The sequence below is a fragment of the Diaphorina citri genome, unplaced genomic scaffold (genome assembly GCF_000475195.1).
Source record: "Diaphorina citri unplaced genomic scaffold, Diaci psyllid genome assembly version 1.1 scaffold708, whole genome shotgun sequence".
Classification (NCBI taxonomy): Eukaryota; Metazoa; Arthropoda; class Insecta; order Hemiptera; family Psyllidae; genus Diaphorina; species Diaphorina citri.
In genome coordinates this window covers 168,649-192,980 of record NW_007378141.1, presented here as the reverse complement: position 1 = coordinate 192,980, position 24,332 = coordinate 168,649, and the positions used below count along the sequence as shown (strand labels likewise).

Here is a 24,332-nt window from a genome sequence, read left to right as displayed (position 1 = left end):
AAGAAGAAGAAGAAGAAGAAGAAGAAGAAGAAGAAGAAGAAGAAGAAGAAGAAGAAGAACTATAAATTATTATGTTATGCTTGTTTGTTACTGATTGCTTCCTGGCTACTTTGACTCCTTATAAAAGTAAGGTTGGATTGGAATAGAAATTTAGTTTCACTTCATTTCATTAAGATATAGGTATAGGTATAGGTACAATGTATTTTAGCATTAGCATATGATCCAGGATGGAAAATCAATAAAAAATTTAAACATTCGGGGATCAAAGATTCAGAATGCAATTTTATTTCAATCACTGACATCTTTGGAGACATCAAACATTAGATCAACTAGTAACGTAACGGTTTGCAAATGAATAAGTAATAAAGTAAAGTTTTTGGAGTCGAAAATATGTCTGTTCATACTGCTAGAATGGTTAATAGTACGAATAATTAATCTAAATTAGCATTTATTGTGTTCTTTTGATGTTTTTTAAGTAGCAAATATTGTTTAAAACAAGTTTTATTTTATTATAAAAAGAAATTCTGAAAGAGAACTACCTACTTTAGGTTGAAGCAGGTAACATTTTTCCTGCTCTATGACTTTGAAACATCACCCAAGTAAGGGCAACTGATCTATTAATGAACCCTAGATGAAATTAAATTGATGTATGCCCACATTTGGATTTAGGATTAGTGAGGTATAGATCTTTTATTGCAGTTCTTGCTTTATCCAAAGGCAATCTCCCATTATCTTCCAATTTCCCTAGGTATTATCTCCTGTCTCCTATTAGGTCTTTCCTACCCACTTCCCTACTTTCTGAAATAACTTTATCTACTTATTGAAGGCTCAAGTGCAAAAGTTTACACCCGCCTACCCATCCACTAAACTTTCCTCCCACCAAAGTTTCTTGTTTCCCACCCAAAGCTCCTACCTACCTGCAAGGAGTCACATAAATTCTCGAAAGTTTCACTTTAAATTATTGAATAATTTTCATTTATGTTTCACACCCAAGTTTTTGCGCGGAACTTTTTGTTTGTTTGCTTGGGAATAAGTTGAACTATAGGTAGGAACGAACATAAATTATTTTCCAACATAAAAAAGGCCAAGTAGGTTGTGCAGATGATATCATTTTGCATTTACAGTTCAGTTGGTACCACGAGGAATAAGGTTCAATTAAATCTACGGTACAACCTACGGAATGGAAAGCCTGCATGTAATTTTAAACTGAAGTAAACACGTGGTGACACGAGTAGTATCGGGAAATAGAAAAACAATTAACATATTGTATCCCCTGAAAAAATCTGAAACTTTTCCGAGTTCAGCAAGTCAGGAGCTTTCTAACGCGGATTTTGAACGTGGAAAATCCCTCACATCTGACGTTAGGTATGTATTTTGCTGACTTGAATTCCAAATTTTCCACAGTTAAGTCTTGAAGATTTAAATTTTCATTGTTGTCATGTAGAAAGGCAAGAGAAGGGGTGGTGTGGATTTGCAAGGATAAGTCATACTTTTTGTTGCTCTGACTCGGGTTGAATTAACCTTGTCATGGTTAAAACACGTTCCCTGTTTCTTCGTATTTTTTGAAGTAATTACTTTTGTGAAGGATGAAACACGTTTGTCGTGCTTTAATTTCGTACTCATGTGTCATATCTAGCTCAAAAATATGGAGAGAAAAAATTGAAGCCATATTATTATAAATTGGGAGCTGGTTGAGTCAAAATTGAAAGCCAAGGTTTGTTTGCCTTTGGCTGAGGATATTCATATATGTACTTAAAGCAGCAAGTAGATATGTGAATTAGGGCAGCAGAAAGAGGTCGAGGAATGGGGAAAGATTGTTGGGCTTTGAAAGTGGATCAGTCAGTTTGTAACCAGAATGTTCCATGAAGAGATATAGTGACACGTTGGTTTTTAATAAAAAGTTCATCTTATAGGTATAGTTTAAGGTCTGTACAACAGGGATTAGGGACTTGACTGCTTGAATATTCTAAAGTCAATTAGTAAAAAAAGCACAGATTTTCCTCTCGCTAATATCATTTTAAAAACTTGAATTTTTTATGCGCTCAATTGAAAGTTCTGGCGACACATGTCAAGAATAATAATAAACTGAATATTAAACAAATTAGGTAGGTACATAGGTACTGATTTTCTCTAATCACTACGGGCTGAAAAATTCCCAGAGGGACGGACCCTGCTTGTTCCTTTCGGACAAGGACCCATGCTGTTTTGCTTTTACTAGTCATTCCAGAGAACGAAAGGTCGGGCATTGAAATATCCAGAAAGAAGTCTGTGCTTACGAGTAATTTTCCTCTCGCTAATATCATTTTAAAAACTTGAATTTTTTATGCGCTCAATTGAAAGTTCTGGCGACACATGTTTTTGCTATTTTTCCTTTCGGACAAGGACCCATGCTGTTTTGCTTTTACTAGTCATTCCAGAGAACGAAAGGTCGGGCATTGGAATATCCAGAAAGAAGTCTGTGCTTACGAGTATTTTTTTTAGGAAATCTAAAAGTGACTTTTCGGGGCGAACGACCTACTGTCCGTAGTGAGCGCCTAAAAGGGGGAAAGAGACTTTTTACCCTTTTAAAAGTTTTAAAAACGATTGAACTTTGAACTGAACTGTCTACAAAAATGTGTACCTCTAATTGTCAACTATTGTAGAAAAGGGGAGAATATTATCCTCTCATTAAAAAAAAAAAAAAAAAAAAAAAAAAAAAAAAAAAAAAAAAAAAAAAAAAAAAAAAATAGCAATAATAATTTTATATTTTTCCCCTTCTTAGATTTCTGCGAAAGCTGTACCTAATGAAGTCAATTTTTACGATGTCTCGTATTCCAGACAAGTGACGTAGTGAGGGTAAAAAACTTGGCAATATTTTGTATCTTTCTAGGTTATTTAAACTTGATCTGTTCTCCAGAGCCTCCTTTTCCCGTTTTCTCTGCTTTCACTCTCTGATTCTTTTTTTATGTAGAATGATCTTTTTTATAAGTATGATTAATCCCAGTCTAGTTAGGTGTTAGGGTAGCACATCTGCCTTTTAAGCGCTGGATGCCCGCTCGGGGCGGACTTCATCCTAAACAGATAAGGTCCGTTCTCGAAACGGCTGGCATTCTTCAATCCTGTCTTCCTTTTCCCTTCGCTTTTGGGAAGTTAAGGTGTGTCCACACATAGTCGACGATCGCCGATCGATGTCGATCCATGTGAATCGACGGCCGGTCGACTATGTTTGGACACAAATTTATAGTCAGTTACAATTCCTTCTATCAAACCCCCTTTATTAACCCTATTCTTTTCCGTTTTGTTTCAGAAAGGAAACTATTTGTCGGCATGCTGTCGAAAAAGTACTCGGAGAACGACGTCAGACAAATGTTCCAGGTGTTCGGTACTATAGAAGAGTGCACGGTGCTTAGAGACAATAGTGCTGTCAGTAAAGGTAAGCTATGGACATCTTTCCTTTGCTTTCTGGTGGTCAGCGCGAGGTAGAGGCAATTTTTAATGTATATCTGATGGTTTATCGTGTCGGTTGTAGAACGTAGGCTGTGATATCTGGTAATTAGGTAGTTTTTTATTGTCTATTTATGTATTTTAAGATGTCCATCTCAGTCATCAAATCAGTGGTCAAAGCTGTTATTGTTTGTTCCCAAAAGCTTTGTATTCTTTTCCACCCCTGATAATTCCAAAGTCCTAGGTCAAAACCCTAGAACCCTAGGTCCTGCTGTTTACAGTGACAAACCATTCAATGATTCGTTGAGTTCTCTCCTAGTCTGTAGACTAAAGTAGGTACCTAGATAGATACATCTATGTACCTACTATTTCACAACTAGAATCCAAAAGTCCAAATACATATAGGGTATTAGTTGCTGTCGGAGATAAACTTCTTATGTGATTCTATGTACATACCTAATTATGTTGATAGACATCCACTGGAACCCACATGTAAAGTATGGACATGTTTTAGGCGATGTCAATCGATAACTATGAAACTATGAATCCAAAGAGCTTGATTTTTGCTCTAGCAGTGACGACTTGAAATTTTAGGTTCTTTCTTGTTTCTTTCAAGTTTAGTAGGAGCAGTGTACCTGTACTGAAATTTAAGGTGCAAGTTTTCCTCAAAGCCTCAAACCATTTTTCTCATTCATTGATTATTGATTCATTCTCATTCCACTTATAAGTCGTGTTCATTTTATTTAATTTTTTCTTGTTGAGCTCTTTTTTCGTCATTGATTATTGATTCATTCTCATTCCACTTATAAGTCGTGTTCATTTTATTTAATTTTTTCTTGTTGAGCTCTTTTTTCGTCTTTTTTTGGTGTTTTTCCTGTCAGCCTTCTGTGAATAAATCTGTGCAATTTTTTCTTGAATGTTCTGAACATTTCTACCTAAAATAAAATAGGTATCCGTGTTTTAACACCAATTTTAATTCCGACTTATTTGAATTCAATACAAACTTTAGATTTTTTTTTTAATTTAGTTTCAGTGTTGAATTGTTTTTAATTTTAATCTCCTTCATTTACCTTTAATTTACATTTACATTTAAGTTTTTCCTGTCAGCCTTCTGTGAATAAATCTGTGCAATTTTTTCTTGAATGTTCTGAACATTTCTACCTAAAATAAAATAGGTATCCATGTTTTAACACCAATTTTAATTCCGACTTATTTGAATTCAATACAAACTTTAGATTTTTTTTTAATTTAGTTTCAGTGTTGAATTGTTTTTAATTTTAATCTCCTTCATTTACCTTTAATTTACATTTACATTTTCTTCACACCCCTTCACGTAAGTACATAATAGTATTTAGGTAGGTACTTACTAAAGTTTAAATCAAATTTATTGGGTCGTTTTTATCCCTTCAAAAATGCTAAATTTTGATTGGTCAGTCTTGTTGGATTTAGGATGAAGTCCGCCCCGAATTTATTGGGTCGTTTTTATCCCTTCAAAAATGCTAAATTTTGATTGGTCAGTCTTGTTGGATTTAGGATGAAGTCCGCCCCGGGGGAATCGAACCCGCGACCTAGGGCTTAGGCGGCAAACCCGCTATTATCCAAGCAAACTAGGCTGGTTGAATGTGTTGATTAACACTGCACTGTCCCCACTATTATTGTCGATTTTGTTGATTTGTTGACCAACAGTATTCAAACATATAATACAGTTTTGGAGTGAATCTTGACATTAACGTACATTATTTTGTTCTCCACTGCTTTCCACATTGCAAAGGACACTGCAATTTCTGTCAAAAGATCGTGTCGTTTATTCCTGTGTCTGTAGTTCTCATGATCCGGAGACCAAAGAGAAGGTCGATTCTTCAGCATGTCAATGAATGCTATGACCTGATCCTTTGACATACTCGTAGAACTCATTTTCAAAAATATTTAAAAATAACATTTTTTTGACACAAAAAAGCACCTATCTTTTTTCCTAGCACATTAACACTGATGCTCTAGTACTGAATGGTGAGATACTGATGCCTTTTCTTTTTGTGTATCGGCAAACTTAACAACTAGGGGTGAGGAGCAGCCCTGAAACACAACAAATATGAGTATGATGGTTTAGCTCCACTGACAATGAATTAATTACATACATATAATACGTACTTATAGATTTAAATAATCAAAATCAAAATTGTAACAATTTCTTATTAAAGAGGGGAAAACCTTTTCTTTTTGTGTATCGGCAAACTTAACAACTAGGGGTGAGGAGCAGCCCTGAAACACAACAAATATGAGTATGATGGTTTAGCTTCACTGACAATGAAATAATTACATACATATAATACGTACTTATAGATTTAAATAATCAAAATCTTTCAAAATTGTAACAATTTCTTATTAAAAAGGGGAAATTGATAACAATTCACTTTCTTATTATCTACACTTTTTTCACAGCTTTTGATGGGTCTTTAGTTTTGAAGGGGAAAAAATCTTTTAATCCTTACCCTAAACTTCCATTACTTAGTCCCCAAAAACTTTATTTAAAAATTAAAATTTTCGGGGCTAAAAGGAAAATTTCATTCTAATTAAAAAAAAGTGCCCTCATCTCACTTGCATTTTAAAGTAGGTACTTGAGCCCGTATTTTTAATAGGAATTTTGTATACTTGTGTCACGGTCTTTACCAGAAAACCTGGAGTCAAAATGAAAACGTGTGTTTCTGTTCTGGCCTTTGTACCATACAGGGTGGAGCTTCCATATATCATATTCCGTGCCTATCTCTAGTCTGTCCTTCGTCATGCCAGACTAAATTACCTGTCTTAAGTATGACATTCAGTTAACAAAACCTATAAAATTAGTAAAAATTATTTAAGAAATTGTAATTCCGTTTGACTAAACTAACAAAATAACATAACAAAATTCCTTTTAAAAGGACCTGAGCGAATCTCCTATGACAATTTAAAATTTGAGGTTTCAGTTACTTGGTACACCCTGTATACACAAGATTACAAAAGTATAAACTTTTACTCAAGCGTGGACTTTTCCTGTTTAACTTTTGATCAAGTCTACCTCTAGTCACCAGTGTCGAAACTACGGGAGCGGATTCGGGGACTTAGGAATTAAACAGAAGTGTGATACACATGAAAGAGAACATTATGAAGCGACATATCCGTTTTATTTTGCCGTCAAATGTGGTCTAAAAGTTACACTAACATTAATGTTCCTGTTATAAGGTACATATACGAAAAAATTGTTTCAAATCAAACCTAATATACCCAATTACCCACCCATATACACGGGCAGAAAAAATGAGAACAAAATATGTGAAACAAAAGTAATAATTTTTGGCCTTGTTTGGCCTCACGTCAAAATTTCTCGAGCTTGGTCTGGGGAGGTGATGAGTGAAAATTGTGTATGTATGACATGAGACTGTTAGGGGAGAGAGAGAGAGAGACTGTTAGGGGGAGAGAGGGAGATTGGTCGGAAGGTGAGTGAGAAGTGAGGGGATAGGGAGATAGAAAGAGGATAAGTATTAGGAGAGATGTAGGGAAGGGATATTACCACCTTCTCTTGGTCGGTGAGGTTTACATTACAAGAAAGAAAGGAAGAAAAGAAGAAGACGACGAGGAAGAAGAATAGGTCGAAAATAGATTTCTTGTAATCAGAGATTTATGATTACTTACCTGGGTACATCTTCAAATTACCTCTGTGAAAAATTTTGGGTGGTTATGATGACGATAGAAGTTTCTATTAGAACTCTGATTTCCACCGGCTCTCATTCTTTTTTATGAAGTTTCCCCATGGTGTTCTGATGCAACAGACCCCAAACACACCAGAAAAACTGACAAGAGCCGAAACAAGATAAAAATCGGGATACCATGCATCAATTACGTACAATAGGTACCGACCTACATAAGCATTTGACATGATCAAACTCAATTCAATTCAATCTGTTTGATAGAACTTCCCATGAATAAAGCTGTAAAAGCAGCTATATTTTTTCCATCACCTGTCCTTGCTGTACAGTGTACCTACATTTTACAAAGGGAGTTTTTTTTCGAGTCAATGCTGCTAAGTTATTCTGTTTGATAGAATACCGAAACAGGTATAATGTAGCACTAATGGTGTGAGTGTGGGCAAGGGAGCAAAAGGTAAAGGTACCTATTATTGCTTTGGAAAGAGTTGACATAGGTTTACTAGGACTTTTGGACGTGATGGCAATGTATAGGTATTTGTGAAATAACTTTTCATCCTTTATTCTAGGGATGTTATTTATATAAAGGAAAATGAACAGCATAGAACTAATTTTGCAGAGGCATACCTCCAGACCACTATCCAAGGGTTCGATTCTCGCCCGGGGACTGATCACGGGTACCACATGTTGAGAATCCATGGTCCAGAAAATTTCCTAGGTCTGAAAATTGTAATGCTGTAATGACTACCTCAATTACCTCATGTGGTAGAGAGGTTCGTTTTACCTAGACGTTTCAGCGTATAAAATAATTTTCACATGAGAAAAAAAAAAAGTGAATTCACAGGGTATATAAAATTTAATATTTTTTCAAGTCGGGGAGGAAGAGGGAAGAAGGAAAGTTACAAGTTGGGATAATAATGTAGATTAACCCATTTGTAGCACATGTAAACTTTTTTTGGGAGCAATGAAAGGTTTTTGATAGAGGAAACTGTATCAACAGAGGTCTTATCATCCCGCGACATCGAAGAGAGGAGGAAGACAAGACACGAGCAAGCCAGCCGTTCCGAGAACGATTATTATCTGTTTGGGATAAGGCTAGCGCTTACAATGAAAACGCACAACACTCCAAGCTAATAATTACTAGGCTTGCAGGCAATAAAATATCTCTTTCCTTCCCGGAAGAAATATCTTAGACTGCTGGAATAAAGGGACTTTTTAGTCTCAATCGATTAGGATAAACAGGGTTTATTCTATTCTTTGAGTCACCAAGAGAGTTAAAGGACAAAAGGCCGTTGTGCTTTTAATACTTCACAAAAACTTTTCTACTTGCCGGTGCGGACGCGATGGGTTAAACCAAAAACCACAAGATAAATCTTTTTGAACCGTTTCATTTAGCCAGGATTTAATATTATTACTAGACAGGGATCCTCACCACCACTATATTATATCCGTCTTTGGAGAGCGGTTTTATAGAGTGGAGGGAATTGAGCAGTTGCATTTGGGTAAAAATTATAAATAAAAGATCGATTCCTACGTAAAAGGTTGTGAAAAATCCAAATCTGAAGTTAAAACTCCGAAAAAATAACTTAAAGGTCGAAAATTCAATTTTCATTTGTCGTTCTTATGGAAAAAATTCGTACAATCAAGGAGATCTTGAAGGAATCATGTACTATGACGTCATCTTGTACGGGAGCGTATGCCGTGACTTCAAAGTTCAAGATATACCGGTATTTTTTAAATCGATTTTTCTCAGGATCTAGAAGTCGTAGAAGAAAAAGAAAAAATCCTTAGTTCCTCATTTTTTCTGGTCTCTGACTTAGAAACCTCACCCAAGTAAGCGCAACTGCTCGATTGAGTGTGTGTTGGAAATGCATAAACTGTTGGAGTGTATTTCGGGAGCGCAAAAGCGCACGTCATCTTGAAGGTAACTAGAAGTATCCAACTTGACGGAGGATTTATTTCTTGTGGTTGGAGTACCTACTGAAAAGTGCTCTCGAGGATACCTAAGGCCCTACTCATGCGCGGATACACCAGGGGGGCCAGGGGGGTTCAAAACCATTTTTTTGGACTCAGAGGATATTATAAAACGGAATTTCAATACTTTCTCATCACATTGTATAACTCCCTAACCCTCTACATAATGTTTGTAATATAAAGTAACAAGGGAGACAAATTTTTCCTGGAGGTAACTAGGGAAGGTAAAAAGCCGACATGCAAGGGACATAAACCGTAAAAGATTATTTAATTTTAATTTACTTTGTGCTTAATTTGTAGTTTTATTGGTACATTGCACTTTAGAAGCTTTCTATTCGAAATCTCTGCATTTCAACAGATTTTTTTTTCCCATCATTAATGAAGATATTTTTGTTTTGTTTTAAATATCAGTAATCTGCTTTACTTTGTCCTCACTTTTTTTTTTATACGTTCCCACTTTTCCATCCATGCCGTAAAAGATCCCTTTACAGATTAATCCCTATGAAAGGGGATTTTTCCAATACAAGGAAGATATTTCATGGAAAACAGACGTAAAAGATCCCTTTACAGATTAATCCCTATGAAAGGGGATTTTTCCAATACAAGGAAGATATTTCATGGAAAACAGATTGCATCTTACGTTCTTGATCAAACTGTTTTTACATGTTATCCCATAATGAAACCAACCAGTTCAAGTCAGGTCATGAAAAATACAGGCCTAAAGCAAAGAATGTCCTTAGTCTTTTTATGCATCTTACGTTCTTGATCAAACTGTTTTTACATGTTATCCCATAATGAAACCAACCAGTTCAAGTCAGGTCATGAAAAATACTAGAGATTTTTTTTTTCCCATCATTAATGAAGATATTTTTGTTTTGTTTTAAATATCAGTAATCTGCTTTACTTTGTCCTCACTTTTTTTTATACGTTCCCACTTTTCCATCCATGCTTTTTTTTTCATCTTTCCTTTTATCCTGAACTCCATGTAAATGTTCTCATTTTATCCGAGTACAAAGATAACAAGCTGTATAAACGAGATTTTTATCAGATGATATCAGTGGCATCTCATTTTCTACCCCGCAAGCAGGATTTTTTTTTTATTTGAAAAAAAAAAAAAAAAAAAAACTGTCAACCATCATTCAAAACTGGAGAGTGTTTTCAATTTGTAGGAATATTGCCTTGGTTAAACTGCTTGTTGTGACTTCAAATAAAGGTATTGATAATGAGGCTTATGGACCTGGACAGATTTGAATATTTCTTTAAAATCCCAATGCAGAAAAAATATTCCATTTATCGATTGTTTCAATTTTATTAACAGAACTTCAGAGAGCCCGTGTGAACTATGACTAGAATAGAAGTAGAGCTTGAGTTAGCTGTATTCTGTATTCTAGTTCCTTTTAGAGCTCAAGATTTCGCCGAGCCCTGTACACCCAAGTACATACAGTCAGTACATTTATTTACATAAATACGTGTGTATTCTTTCTGATGGTATTGAATACACCTGAGAGGCTGGGAGGAGGGGAGAGATCATAGAGAGGGTTACCAGCATATAGGTGGGAATTGGTATTTCCTGTTCGTCCGCTCATGTGTTTTGTGTCTGTTTCTCTTCTCTCTCCAGAATGACTCTTGTGGTGTTTCGCCTATCCAGCTGCTACAGCAACAATTACAGGGAGCTTCCAATGGAAGTAGCTTGGGAGGGCTTCTCCTCCACAATTCACACCAAGGTGGACAGGGTAAGTTTTCATAATCACCTACTATTCTTATCATTACTTGAAGCTTTTGAAAATTTGTTTTTTCTTTTTGCCATCTAATTTTGACGCTTGGGAGGGCTTCTCCTCCACAATTCACACCAAGGTGGACAGGGTAAGTTTTCATAATCACCTACTATTCTTATCATTACTTGAAGATTTTGAAAATTTGTTTTTTCTTTTTGCCATCTAATTTTGACTGTATCTTTTGTAGCAAGTAGTAATAATCTTTGATTTTTTATTTGTTAATTTGATTTTTATTATTTATTTAATTTTAATTTACTTTTTTTTTTTTTTTTTGAGAGGGGGAAAAAAGATTTAATTAACAAAAATGTAGATAAGACTGGGAAAGGTATGGAAATGTTTAAATTTAGGAAACACTCTCACTTCTGTGCCTCCCAATTCCCTCTTGCTGTCGTCGACTCTTCTTTGTCTTCCTTTCTGTCCCAGGTGTCTCTCTCTCCCTCTCCCTCTCCTTCCCTCCCTTGGGTTCCTAGTAAAACGTACAATGTGCCTATACAGAGTATACAGTAAATAATTACAGAGTGGCACTGTAGTTATTATGTAGTTGAAAGGATAGTTAATTTTTCTTATTGAAAAATTGAAAAAAAAAAAATGCCTATTTTACTTCCGCGTCTTATCTTTTTCCTTGTTCGTCCTAAAGGTCATCAACTCATAAATACTGTAAATACAGGAATTTAACCAAGAACCTGCATGTGAGACCACCCAACATAATCCTTTACCAGAAATTAAAACAAACCACAGATGGCACCACCCTGTCTGATTATATGAATCTAAAATGTTAATTTGTATGCAGATTGTTGTGAAATTTTCTGTTCTTATTAGTTTCTATTTTTTTTTAATTGAAAACCCAGGAGAAATTTCGAGCAGGATTTTTTTTTATTTCGTGGGTGGAAGGGCAATCTGTCTCCATTTTGAGGTGGTTAAACCGGGATTAATATCTATGTAATTAAGAGGAATCTTTGATTTGAGTCCAGGACAATTTGTAGTCTTTGTAGAGGATATAGACTAATCAATTAGCCACTGAAAAGAGAATATGATTTCGTCAGTGTGGGTATTTTCAGGGTTTTCCATTTATCATCGGGTGGTGTAGAAATTCGTTCCTAAAAGCCTCATCAAAAACAAACAACAGAAGCCACAGAAGGGTTTCCTCTTCAAAAACAAAGATATACCTACGGTCAGGAGAGACGAAGCCTTGAAGAGGAGCTTCCGGCTCAAAAAAAAAACTGATGAGGGGTTGGCGTAGGCCTTTATCCAAAATAAAACACTGCAGGCATTTTTTTTTTTCTAAAATTATTCTCTCAAACTTTCGCAAAAAATAAATTGACTGAAAAAAAAGGTCTGAACTTAAATACTAATTAAAAGTAAAGTCTGAAAAAAATGCCCCCTTCGAGATGTAGAGGAAGGGAACAGTGGAGGGTTTTTGTAATCCTAAAAGCACACATTCCCTTCACTTGCTGCTCCTGCTATAATGTGAAGCCCCCATGTAGAGCTAGTCGTGTATCTTGGGGTCCACTTTTGGGTGTCAAAACCGTTATGGATTTTGCACTAATTCCACGGTCGATGGAAAAAATGGCCTCCATAAGAAACCTCAAGTTTTATCAGAAGATGCTAAATTGAGACGGAGTAAATTACAAAATTCTTTGACTTCTAACTCGGTCCTTCACTGTCGAACACTTTAATACAGTATATGGGTGGGTAATTGGGTATAGGTTTGATTTGAAACAATTTTTTCGTATATGTACCTTATAACAGGAACATCCGTGCTAGTGGGGGCTTAAACATACAGGGTGTTCACAATTACTGTGTAACCATACGGTACCTTCGTGTTAATCTCCATGTTACCACATTGCATCTTCATGTTGCCTTATGTCATCTTCATATTTATCTCCATGTTACCACAGTGCATATGTAACATATGCACTGTGGTTTGTTAGAGGTTTGTTTGGGGTAATATGATCTATTTGTGTTGACGTAGACAAAAATCTTTCTGCCCTAATTGACCAGAGAAAGTCAAAGTATGTATGAGTGAGGTTATGTATCCTTAATTCTCCTGATCCACGCTAGAAGAGCACAGTATGGACAGGACCTATAGGGTTGTAGATAACAAGCTAGCTACAAGGCTTGTAACAAAGACCTAAAATACGCACCTACCGTATTCACTTGTGTCCAGACATAGTTGACGGCCGTCGATCAAAAAAAACGGTACGGTTAATTTTTTCTAATCTCTATGATTAAATTATCGGGGAGTCATTATCTTTTACATGAGAATCCTGCCGTCGATCGATGTGAATCGATGTCGATCGACTATTGGACACACCTTAAAGTACAACGTAGTACCAAGTCTTGAAACTTGGGCAATTTTGTGACCACTGAGAATTGGGGGAATCGTATACTGCCCGTATGAAGAAGAGAGAAGGTATTTATTTGTTTTAACTCTTGTATGGCCCCGTATTTCTCGAAATTTCTGTGTCAACAGATCGTCAACATTCAGAGGCGAAAGACCACACGCCTTCCAAAAAGTTCAAATATTCCTTGAGGTCCTTGTACTCTAACTCTCTAACACTTCCCTTATTCTTACTTCCACTCTTGCCCTTCCCTATCCATCCTTTTCCTCAAATCTTAGGAGGGAAATGTGGCTTCCTTGAGAACTCTTGTATGGCCCCGTATTTCTCGAAATTTCTGTGTCAACAGATCGTCAACATTCAGAGGCGAAAGACCACACGCCTTCCAAAAAGCTCAAATATTCCTTGAGGTCCTTGTACTCTAACACTTCCCTTATTCTTGCTTCCACTCTTGCCCCCCTATCCATCCTTTTCCTCAAATCTTAGGAGGGAAAAGTGCCTTCCCTGAGGAGTAACAGGCAAACGGCGAGAAAGATTATCACCGTCCTTCCTTTCTCTGCCCTAGTCTTCTCCTTTATCCCCTCTTTCTCCCCCTCCTCCCTTCTCCTCCTCTAAGTTGGACCCTATATTAATTAACGCCGTGTGAGTATGTTCTCGGTAATTAGCTGTCGCCAACACAGGGTATAACAGAAAGTCTTCACCGTCTATAGTGACAAGTTCTCGGATAACAGACATCTAGCTCTGTATCTCTGTAAGATTCTTTTAAATTTGTATCATTTTGAAGCTCAATCAGCTCCTTCTGGATGTCTTCTGGCACATCTTAGGAAAAAAAATATATATATAAGTAGATTATTGGACGGCTTCGCGGACCACCTGAAACCTGCCCGCGGACCACCTAGTGGTCCGCGGACCACCAGTTGGGAACCACTGGTCTATAGTGACAAGTTCTCGGATAACAGACGCTTTCCTGTTTAGGATTGGGGGGTAGTTGTTGACACTCTGTATATCACGTGATGTTTATTCAAAGGCTATTTTTCTTCCCATTTTTCAAAGGAATTATCTACAGGTTGTGTGTGTGTACACATTACATTTTTTATGAAGGAGAAATAGCGCTTTGTCCTTTTCCTTTCTCTCGCCTTCTCTGAAAGAGGGAGCCAACCTCCCTTTCAACCTACTTTTTTCCTTCTCTCTCCTTTCATCCCTGCCCCCATGATTCTCTCTCTCTCTCTTCCTTCAACCTACTTTTTTCCTTCTCTCTCCTTTCATCCCTGCCCCCATGATTCTCTCTCTCTCTCTTCCTCTCTCTCTTCTTCTCTCTCTCTTCCTCTCTCTCTCTCTTCCTCTCTCTTCTCTCTTCCTCTCTCTCTTCTTCTCTCTCTTCCTCTCTCTCTCTTCCTCTCTCTCTCTCTCTCTCACACACACACACACACACACACTCATGTTATTTCCAACTTGACAGAGAGTTCCGTAATCACGAGGTGCTTTGATCTTTCTTCTTCTTCTCATTTTCCTCTTTCACTCATGTTATTTCCAACTTGACAGAGAGTTCCGTAATCACGAGGTGCTTTGATCTTTCTTCTTCTTCTCATTTTCCTCTTTTTTTTCTTTTTTTTTGTACGAGTATTTGACAAGAAAATGAAGAAAAGTTATTAAAGAACACGTGAGAGATGGAAGGAGGGAGGGAAATACATGATCAGATTTTAATGGAATTTAAAAATTAATGTTGACATTATTAAATTGGGCAATAAAAAGAATGGGGGAGAGGAATGATACGAGGAGATCGGAGGAAAATGTAAAAATGTAGGATATAATGAATTAATTGGTCACGGAATTATTTATTTCATGACTTGGGCTCATCCAGAACCTAAGTCGACCGCGTTAACCACTACACCACTGAGGTGGGTTTATGAGGAAAAAATACATTTCAGTCTCATCTAGGGTTGCCAACTTTTTTTTCGGCATAGTATTTAATTTTAATTTACTTTGTGCTTAATTTGTAGTTTTATTGGTACATTGCACTTTAGAAGCTTTCTATTCGAAATCTCTGCATTTGCAGAAGTGTTTGAAAAACCTCATGTACGAAGGTATAGTGGGGATCTAGGACATGAAAACGTCCTAGATTTTATTGATTTTACTACAGATTTTATTGAAAAGGAATGAATAAATAAATGATCTTTACACAATGTTTAGGGGTAAATTGAAGGCTTTGAAAGTTTTAGAATGCAGTTAAATGAAATTTACCATATGAGTAATTAAATTCACAGCATTCAAATTAAAAGACCCCTGTCCCAAACAGTGGATAGCCCTATGATTTTATTGTTTGTGATTCTTAAAAATCTTGAACCTTGAAAAATTGGTTTTGCTTCGGTTAAAAATCATCAAATCCTTGAATTATCAACCTGTCGGGTAATGTTGGATTGTGCGGTTTTGTCAATGTGTTGTATGTGGTAGCATGTCACATTAGAGTCAAGGTAGTGAGAAGGTGTGGTGGTATGTGGTTACATGGAAGTATCTTCTTTGTTCGGGGCCTAATCATTTGTTTGTTTTTTTTTTTTTTGCCTTGAGTGAACGAAAAAGATGGAAATTTCGTCACATTAGAGTCAAGGTAGTGAGAAGGTGTGGTGGTATGTGGTTACATGGAAGTATCTTCTTTGTTCGGGGCCTAATCATTTGTTTTTTTTTGCCTTGAGTGAACGAAAAAGATGGAAATTTTTACTCAACATTTTGTGGATCAACATGTTGATCAACACGTCCACACTACAGGCAACATTGTTGATCAACACATTCAACACCAGTGGGGACGCACCTTAAGAGTTTGACTTAGTTTAATTATCATCGCTTTCAACACGTGTATTCGTTACACTTCCTTCCTTCCCTTTCTCTCTTCCTCGTTATTTCTTCATTGTCGTTCTTCTTTCTCAGCCTTCGCTTTTCTCTCCTCTTCCTCCTGCCCCTTTCTCCACTTCGACTTGCTCTTTCCCTCTTTTCTTTACACTGTCTTTACCTTTCTTTCATTTCCCTCTTTTGTCGTTTTCCATTTTCCTTTCGTTATCGACTTGCGTCCTTCATTGTTCTTTCCTTCCTATACATATTTGATATACGGAAATTGACTTTCCACATGACCATGATTGTTGTTCGTATGTAAATTATTCCTTCATTCTCGGAAAAAATATCATAATTATAGTCTTCTTTAAGTTTTTTCATCATTATTATTACTGTAATGACTATCATACATAATACTATGTACCAAAATGTTCTTTATTATGTGCGCTCTGTCATGTCATGTTCATTTGTTCATAGCTTTTCTTTGTGTCAATGTTCCCGTCGCTTTGATCTATATTTGCTCTGAAATCGTTTCCTTCCCAAGTATAGGGCTTATAAGTAAATAGGGCTGCTAGGACATCGAAAATGGAGGCACATACATACTGAGATTACTGATACGGAGGTGTTAGCTGAAAAAATAAATGTAAACTAGGTATTATCTCCTGTCTCCTATTAGGTCTTTCCTACCCACTTCCCTACTTTCTGAAATAACTTTATCTACTTATTGAAGGCTCAAGTGCAAAAGTTTACACCCGCCTACCCATCCACTAAACTTTCCTCCCACCAAAGTTTCTTGTTTCCCACCCAAAGCTCCTACCTACCTGCAAGGAGTCACATAAATTCTCGAAAGTTTCACTTTAAATTATTGAATAATTTTCATTTATGTTTCACACCCAAGTTTTTGCGCGGAACTTTTTGTTTGTTTGCTTGGGAATAAGTTGAACTATAGGTAGGAACGAACATAAATTATTTTCCAACATAAAAAAGGCAAAGTAGGTTGTGCAGATGATATCATTTTGCATTTACAGTTCAGTTGGTACCACGAGGAATAAGGTTCAATTAAATCTACGGTACAACCTACGGAATGGAAAGCCTGCATGTAATTTTAAACTGAAGTAAACACGTGGTGACACGAGTAGTATCGGGAAATAGAAAAACAATTAACATATTGTATCCCCTGAAAAAATCTGAAACTTTTCCGAGTTCAGCAAGTCAGGAGCTTTCTAACGCGGATTTTGAACGTGGAAAATCCCTCACATCTGACGTTAGGTATGTATTTTGCTGACTTGAATTCCAAATTTTCCACAGTTAAGTCTTGAAGATTTAAATTTTCATTGTTGTCATGTAGAAAGGCAAGAGAAGGGGTGGTGTGGATTTGCAAGGATAAGTCATACTTTTTGTTGCTCTGACTCGGGTTGAATTAACCTTGTCATGGTTAAAACACGTTCCCTGTTTCTTCGTATTTTTTGAAGTAATTACTTTTGTGAAGGATGAAACACGTTTGTCGTGCTTTAATTTCGTACTCATGTGTCATAGGTATCTAGCTCAAAAATATGGAGAGAAAAAATTGAAGCCATATTATTATAAATTGGGAGCTGGTTGAGTCAAAATTGAAAGCCAAGGTTTGTTTGCCTTTGGCTGAGGATATTCAAATATGTACTTAAAGCAGCAAGTAGATATGTGAATTAGGGCAGCAGAAAGAGGTGGGAGAGATGTAGGGAAGGGATATTATCCCCATTCTCGTGGTCGGTGAGGTTTACAAGAAAAAAAGGAAGAAGAAGAAGAAGAAGAAGATGACGAGAAAGAGGAAGAAGAATAGGTCAAAAATAGATTTCTTGTAATCAGAGATTTATGATTACTTACCTGGGTACATCTTCAAATTACCTCTGTAGAAAATTTTGGGTGGTTATGATGACGTTTAAAGTTTCTATTAGAACTCTGATTTCCTCCGGCCCTCATTCTTTTTTATGAAGTTTCCCCATGGTGTTCTGATGCAACAGACATAGTAAGTGGCTAGCCTAAGGGCCGAGTTGTGAAATGGCATTACAATGTCAAAGTCAACACAATTTTTACCCCGGGGACTGATTTCATAACCGAACTCTGTTTACATGTCGATGTAATTTGATTGGTGCAGAGCTCTAGTTTTGTTTCCTAACATTGCTGAATGTTTCAATCGGGATTGAGAAAAATGTAAACAGTAGTTGGTAATGAAACCATTTCCTCCATAGTCAAACATTTGAAAATCCCCTGAAATGTGTCCACAATTCCATTTTGTTAGTAGAACCCCGGGATATCGTCCTAGTTTTCATTAAATATACTTTTTTTATGTTTTTATCCAATTAGAAGCTAAAGTTTGTTATATGCTTTGAGATCAAGGTCCTGGCAACTTATTCCATGGATGACTTCCCATCTTCGCACTCCGCGCATCAACATGTTCTCCTGCGCGAGGAAAGACTTGCGAATGCGAAGTGACCCATGGAATGAGCCCTGTATGTTTTCAGCCTAAGGTATTAGGACACCTTATTTCTTTTCTTTGCTCTGCCACATTTACCCCGCTTTATTCATGTCTTTGTGTCATTGTAGAATTTATCTTGTTCTTTTACCAGTAAACTGAAGATGAAGAAGTGCTTGTATAAAATAGAATCTAATCTGATGCCCGTTCTATGAAGCTTACAAGTTTAGTCCTGATGTATTTCAGTCAACAAATTGCTTTTTCTGATAGGTTTAAAGTCTAACTTTACTGCAGTCAGTCAAATAAAAAAGTTGTCTGGAACTATTCAGGACTCTAATGGGGCATTACCTACTGATGGTCAGGATTTTGCTAAACTTCAAAAGTCAAAACCAAGAAAGTAGGTACTTGCTCTTAGGTACACACTTCAAAAAGATGAATTCTGTAATGGTAAAATGTAACTAGTACATTTTGACTTACCTATGTTCTTACACTAAAGTACATTATGTATCCATGTTATTCTATAAAAGTAAAGTTAAACAGGAAAAGTCCACGCTTGAGTAAAAGTTTATACTTTTGTAATCTTGTGTATACAGGGTGTACCAAGTAACTGAAACCTCGAATTTTAAATTGTCCAAGGAGATTCGCTCAGGTCCTTTTAAAAGGAATTTTGTTATGTTATTTTGTTAGTTTAGTCAAACGGAAATACAATTTCTTAAATAATTTTTACTAATTTTATAGGTTTTGTTAACTGAATGTCATACTTAAGACAGGTGCGATGTTCAAAGTGGTGGTAGTTGTATAATGTATATGGGGGCTTACAGTCCAGTACCTACATACGTACCTAGTACCTACTCACACGTATGTACATTGTACAAGTGTAAAATTTTGTCTGCTATTTAACATACAATCTAACATTGCTGTTTACAGTGACAAACCATTCAATGATTCGTTGAGTTCTCTCCTAGTCTGTAGACTAAAGTAGGTACCTAGATAGATACATCTACGTACCTACTATTTCACAACTAGAATCCAAAAGTCCAAATACAATCTAACACCATTTGCTTTTGTTTTTGTCAACTTAGTGTCGGTACTTAGCGTCAGTGTCGATTCTTAGTGGTACGAATTTCATGGTTTAAAATAACAGTTTATCGTTCTTAACCTTTAGAAGCGTTTACTGCTCATTTCTTTTGAGTCCTGTGAGGTTAGGAAACTCATAGGTCTGCACAAATCTGTTTTCAAATTTATGTAATCAGGGGATTTACTTCCCTGTTTATTTCTTTGGTCCACCAGTAAGGTTAGGAGACACATAGGTCTGCATCAATCAGATTCTTTGAAAATATAATGCTTCTTGCTCTTTTTGAACCGTGAACCTCGAAGAAAACCGTGAAAATAAATCCTTGAAAATGAAAATGAAATCAGAGCTGGTCGATAGCACCTCAATCTTTTCTTCCTCTGATAACGATTCTGCCGCTACGCCACTATTGTCGCTGTAGCTACAAATTGAAACTCATTCCCCTCGTGAGCACAAAAAATTAGAAACAACGGGCAGAAAAAATGAGAACAAAATATGTGAAACAAAAGTAATAATTTTTGGCCTTGTTTGGCCTCACGTCAAAATTTCTCGAGCTTGTTCTGGGGAGGTGATGAGTGAAAATCGTGTATGTATGACATGAGACTGTTAGGGGGAGAGAGAGGGAGATTGGTCGGAAGGTGAGTGAGAAGTGAGGGGATAGGGAGATGATAGATGAGAAAGAGGATAGGTATTAGGAGAGATGTAGGGAAGGGATATTATCCCCATTCTCGTGGTCGGTGAGGTTTACAAGAAAAAAAGGAAATCGTTCTTAACCTTTAGAAGCGTTTACTGCTCATTTCTTTTGAGTCCTGTGAGGTTAGGAAACTCATAGGTCTGCACAAATCTGTTTACAAATTTATGTAATCAGGGGATTTACTTCCCTGTTTATTTTTTTGGTCCACCAGTGAGGTTAGGAAACACATAGGTCTACACCAATCAGATTCTTTGAAAATATAATGCTTCTTGCTCTTTCTTTGAACCGTGAATCTCGAAGAAAACCGTGAAAATAAATCCATGAAAATGAAATCAGAGCTGGTCGATAGCACCCCAATCTTTTCTTCCTCTGATAACGATTCTGCCGCTACGCCACTATTGTCGCTGTACAAATTGAAACTCATTCCCCTCGTGAGCACAAAAAATTAGAAATAACGGGCAGAAGCTAAACCATCATACTCATATTTGTTGTGTTTCAGGGCTGCTCCTCACCCCTAGTTGTTAAGTTTGCCGATACACAAAAAGAAAAGGACCAAAAAAGACTGCAACAAATGCAAGCGAACCTGTGGAACCTAGCTCCTCAGTCCTACCTCGCCTCACTCAACGGGATGTCATCGGTAAGTTTACGCCAGATGGTGCTTTCTTTGAAGATGAATGAGTCTGGAATGCCAAGGATAGAGCATGAACCTCGCCTAGTGGTAATGCTGGTTTTCTCTCGAGAGTCATTATTATCTGCAGGTATGGTTCCCTGAAACGTTGCATCTTGCTTATTGGGCCCGTGTTAGAATGTGGCCCTCTAATTTGAAGTTTCGGTCCACTTTTCTAATTTAACCAAGGGCGGGTCAGGGGGGAGGTGTTTAGTTCCTTGATGGCGTTTCTAATGGGTAGCGGTGCATCTTGCTTATTGGGCCCGTGTTAGAATGTGGCCCTCTAATTTGAAGTTTCGGTCCACTTTTCTAATTTAACCAAGGGCGGGTCATGGGGGAGGTGTTTAGTTCCTTGATGGCGTTACTAATGGGTAGCGTATAGATTAGGACTAAATGTGTAACATAGATTTAGAATTTAGAGAGCCGCACCGCTCGACACCTGTGAGCCAGATAATGGGAAACAATTAAGAAGAACAATACTCGGGTTAATGAAGTGTTCTCCTATGACATCCCAGGTCCCAGAGCATTCTCACCGAACATGCATGTACATACGAAACAGCTATTAGTGTTGTTCATGTGTGTTAGGGCATACTGGGTGATGGGGAGTCAGAATTAGACCAGGCTGATTGAGAAAAGGTGCGATCTAGCCCTATTCTTGACAGCCATCCTGAACGAATAATGTTCGTTGTCGGAACGGCTGGCTTTCTTCTATCCTGTCTTCCTTTTCTCTTCCATTTCGGGGCGATAAGACCTTAGCAGTTGCAGTTCCCTCTGTCAAAAGTCCTATTCTTCCATACTGCTGGTCGGCCGATAGGGGATATCGGACCTGGCTGTACGGGATCCTTTCCGTCCTGACGAAGATTTGCAAGGGCTATGTGCCCTTCTGAGGAATGATACGAGGAGATCGGAGGAAAATGTAAAAATGTAGGATATAATGAATTAATTGGTCACGGAATTATTTATTTCATGACTTGACTTGGGCTCATCCAGAACCTACTAAGTCGACCGCGTTAACCACTACACCACTGAGGTGGGTTTATGAGGAAAAATACATTTCAGTCTCATCACAGCAGCATATATATATATATAAAAAAAAATATGAATCTAAGTGTAGCGAGCTCAAAAAAAAAATGAAAATAAAACTGACCCAAGAATAATGTGCAGTATTTCACTGCTTACAAAAGCTCAGGGACTGCTATCACATTACCATTCTTCTATCTTTTTATTTCTACCCAAGAAAAGAAGAAAAAAATGTTATTTTTATTATTTTTAATTAAATTGTCCTTTTTTTTATCATCATATCGGAGTTGTCATGATGAAAATTTCCTAGTTTTCCTTCACAAAAGTTTAACAACAAACCCTTCCCTCTCTCTTCTTCCTTCTTTCCTTTCTCCGTCCGGCACTGCATTTCCCCTGTTTTCTCTCCCCTCCCCCCCTCTCTCTCTCTCTCTCTCTCTTTCTCTTTCTCTTTCTCTTTCTCTTTCTCTCTCTCTTTCTCTTTCTCTCTCTCTTTCTCTTTCTCTCTTTCTCTCTCTCTCTCTCTCTCTCTTTCTTTCTCTTTCTCTCTTTTTCTCTCTCTTTCTCTCTCTCTTTCTCTTTCTCTCTCTCTTTCTCTTTCTCTCTCTCTCTCTCTCTCTCTCTCTTTCTCTCATTTCCCTATCTTTTTCCCTCTCTTTTGTTGTCACATTTTTCATTTTTACTTTCTATGAGTTAGCTGTATTCTGTATTCTAGTTCCTTTTAGAGCTCAAGATTTCGCCGAGCCCTGTACACCCAAGTACATACAGTCAGTACATTTATTTACATAAATACGTGTGTATTCTTTCTGATGGTATTGAATACACCTGAGAGGCTGGGAGGAGGGGAGAGATCATAGAGAGGGTTACCAGCATATAGGTGGGAATTGGGATTTCCTGTTCGTCCGCTCATGTGTTTTGTGTCTGTTTCTCTTCTCTCTCCAGAATGACTCTTGTGGTGTTTCGCCTATCCAGCTGCTACAGCAACAATTACAGGGAGCTTCCAATGGAAGTAGCTTGGGAGGGCTTCTCCTCCACAATTCACACCAAGGTGGACAGGGTAAGTTTTCATAATCACCTACTATTCTTATCATTACTTGAAGCTTTTGAAAATTTGTTTTTTCTTTTTGCCATCTAATTTTGACTATCTTTTGTAGCAAGTAGTAATAATCTTTGATTTTTTATTTGTTAATTTGATTTTTATTATTTATTTAATTTTAATTTACTTTGTGCTTAATTTGTAGTTTTATTGGTACATTGCACTTTAGAAGCTTTCTATTCGAAATCTCTGCATTTGCAGAAGTGTTTGAAAAACCTCATGTACGAAGGTATAGTGGGGATCTAGGACATGAAAACGTCCTAGATTTTATTGATTTTACTACAGATTTTATTGAAAAGGAATGAATAAATAAATGATCTTTACACAATGTTTAGGGGTAAATTGAAGGCTTTGAAAGTTTTAGAATGCAGTTAAATGAAATTTACCATATGAGTAATTAAATTCACAGCATTCAAATTAAAAGACCCCTGTCCCAAACAGTGGATAGCCCTATGATTTTATTGTTTGTGATTCTTAAAAATCTTGAACCTTGAAAAATTGGTTTTGCTTCGGTTAAAAATCATCAAATCCTTGAATTATCAACCTGTCGGGTAATGTTGGATTGTGCGGTTTTGTCAATGTGTTGTATGTGGTAGCATGTCACATTAGAGTCAAGGTAGTGAGAAGGTGTGGTGGTATGTGGTTACATGGAAGTATCTTCTTTGTTCGGGGCCTAATCATTTGTTTTTTTTTGCCTTGAGTGAACGAAAAAGATGGAAATTTTCTTAAAGGCCTAAAGCAAAGAATGTCCTTAGTCTTTTTATGCATCTTACGTTCTTGATCAAACTGTTTTTACATGTTATCCCATAATGAAACCAACCAGTTCAAGTCAGGTCATGAAAAATACTAGTGTACATTCGAATTCGACTGAAATCGATCGACAAGGACTGGAACTCATCTTAAGTAGATTTGTATTTTCCTTTCGGAAACGGAACTGATTCCGGTGGAGCGCCATTTTGGATTTCCTATGGTTTTGTACAGGTTCCCATTTCAGATTCCATAATAAAACCGGTTCCGATTTCGAAAATTTCCCGAATGGAAAATACACCGTAGCTAAGATCAAAGGATTTTGAGTAGATTGTGTGAACGTGTTTCAGCCAATGTGGATCATAGTTCATAGTGTAGACGCCACTTATTATTTACATATGTACCTACTACCTTGCTACATTATGTACATACATGCTACTAGGTATTTATCACCTGCTGTTAAGATCAAAGGATTTTGAGTAGATTGTGTGAACGTGTTTCAGCCAATGTGGATCATAGTTCATAGTGTAGACGCCACTTATTATTTACATATGTACCTACTACCTTGCTACATTA

At 36.9% G+C, this 24,332-nt stretch overlaps 1 protein-coding gene across 1 annotated transcript in view; it reads left to right on the top strand.

Annotated features, from left to right (window-relative positions):
- Positions 1-24,332, top strand: part of LOC103511375 (CUGBP Elav-like family member 2) — an 81,820-nt gene that overhangs the window by 40,822 nt on the left and 16,666 nt on the right. The window contains exons 4-8 of the mRNA XM_026825153.1: positions 3,287-3,412; positions 3,662-3,755; positions 10,693-10,807; positions 20,729-20,866; positions 22,856-22,970. Coding sequence (XP_026680954.1) covers positions 3,287-3,412; positions 3,662-3,755; positions 10,693-10,807; positions 20,729-20,866; positions 22,856-22,970 — 588 coding nt within the window. The remainder of the gene's footprint in view (positions 1-3,286; positions 3,413-3,661; positions 3,756-10,692; positions 10,808-20,728; positions 20,867-22,855; positions 22,971-24,332) is intronic.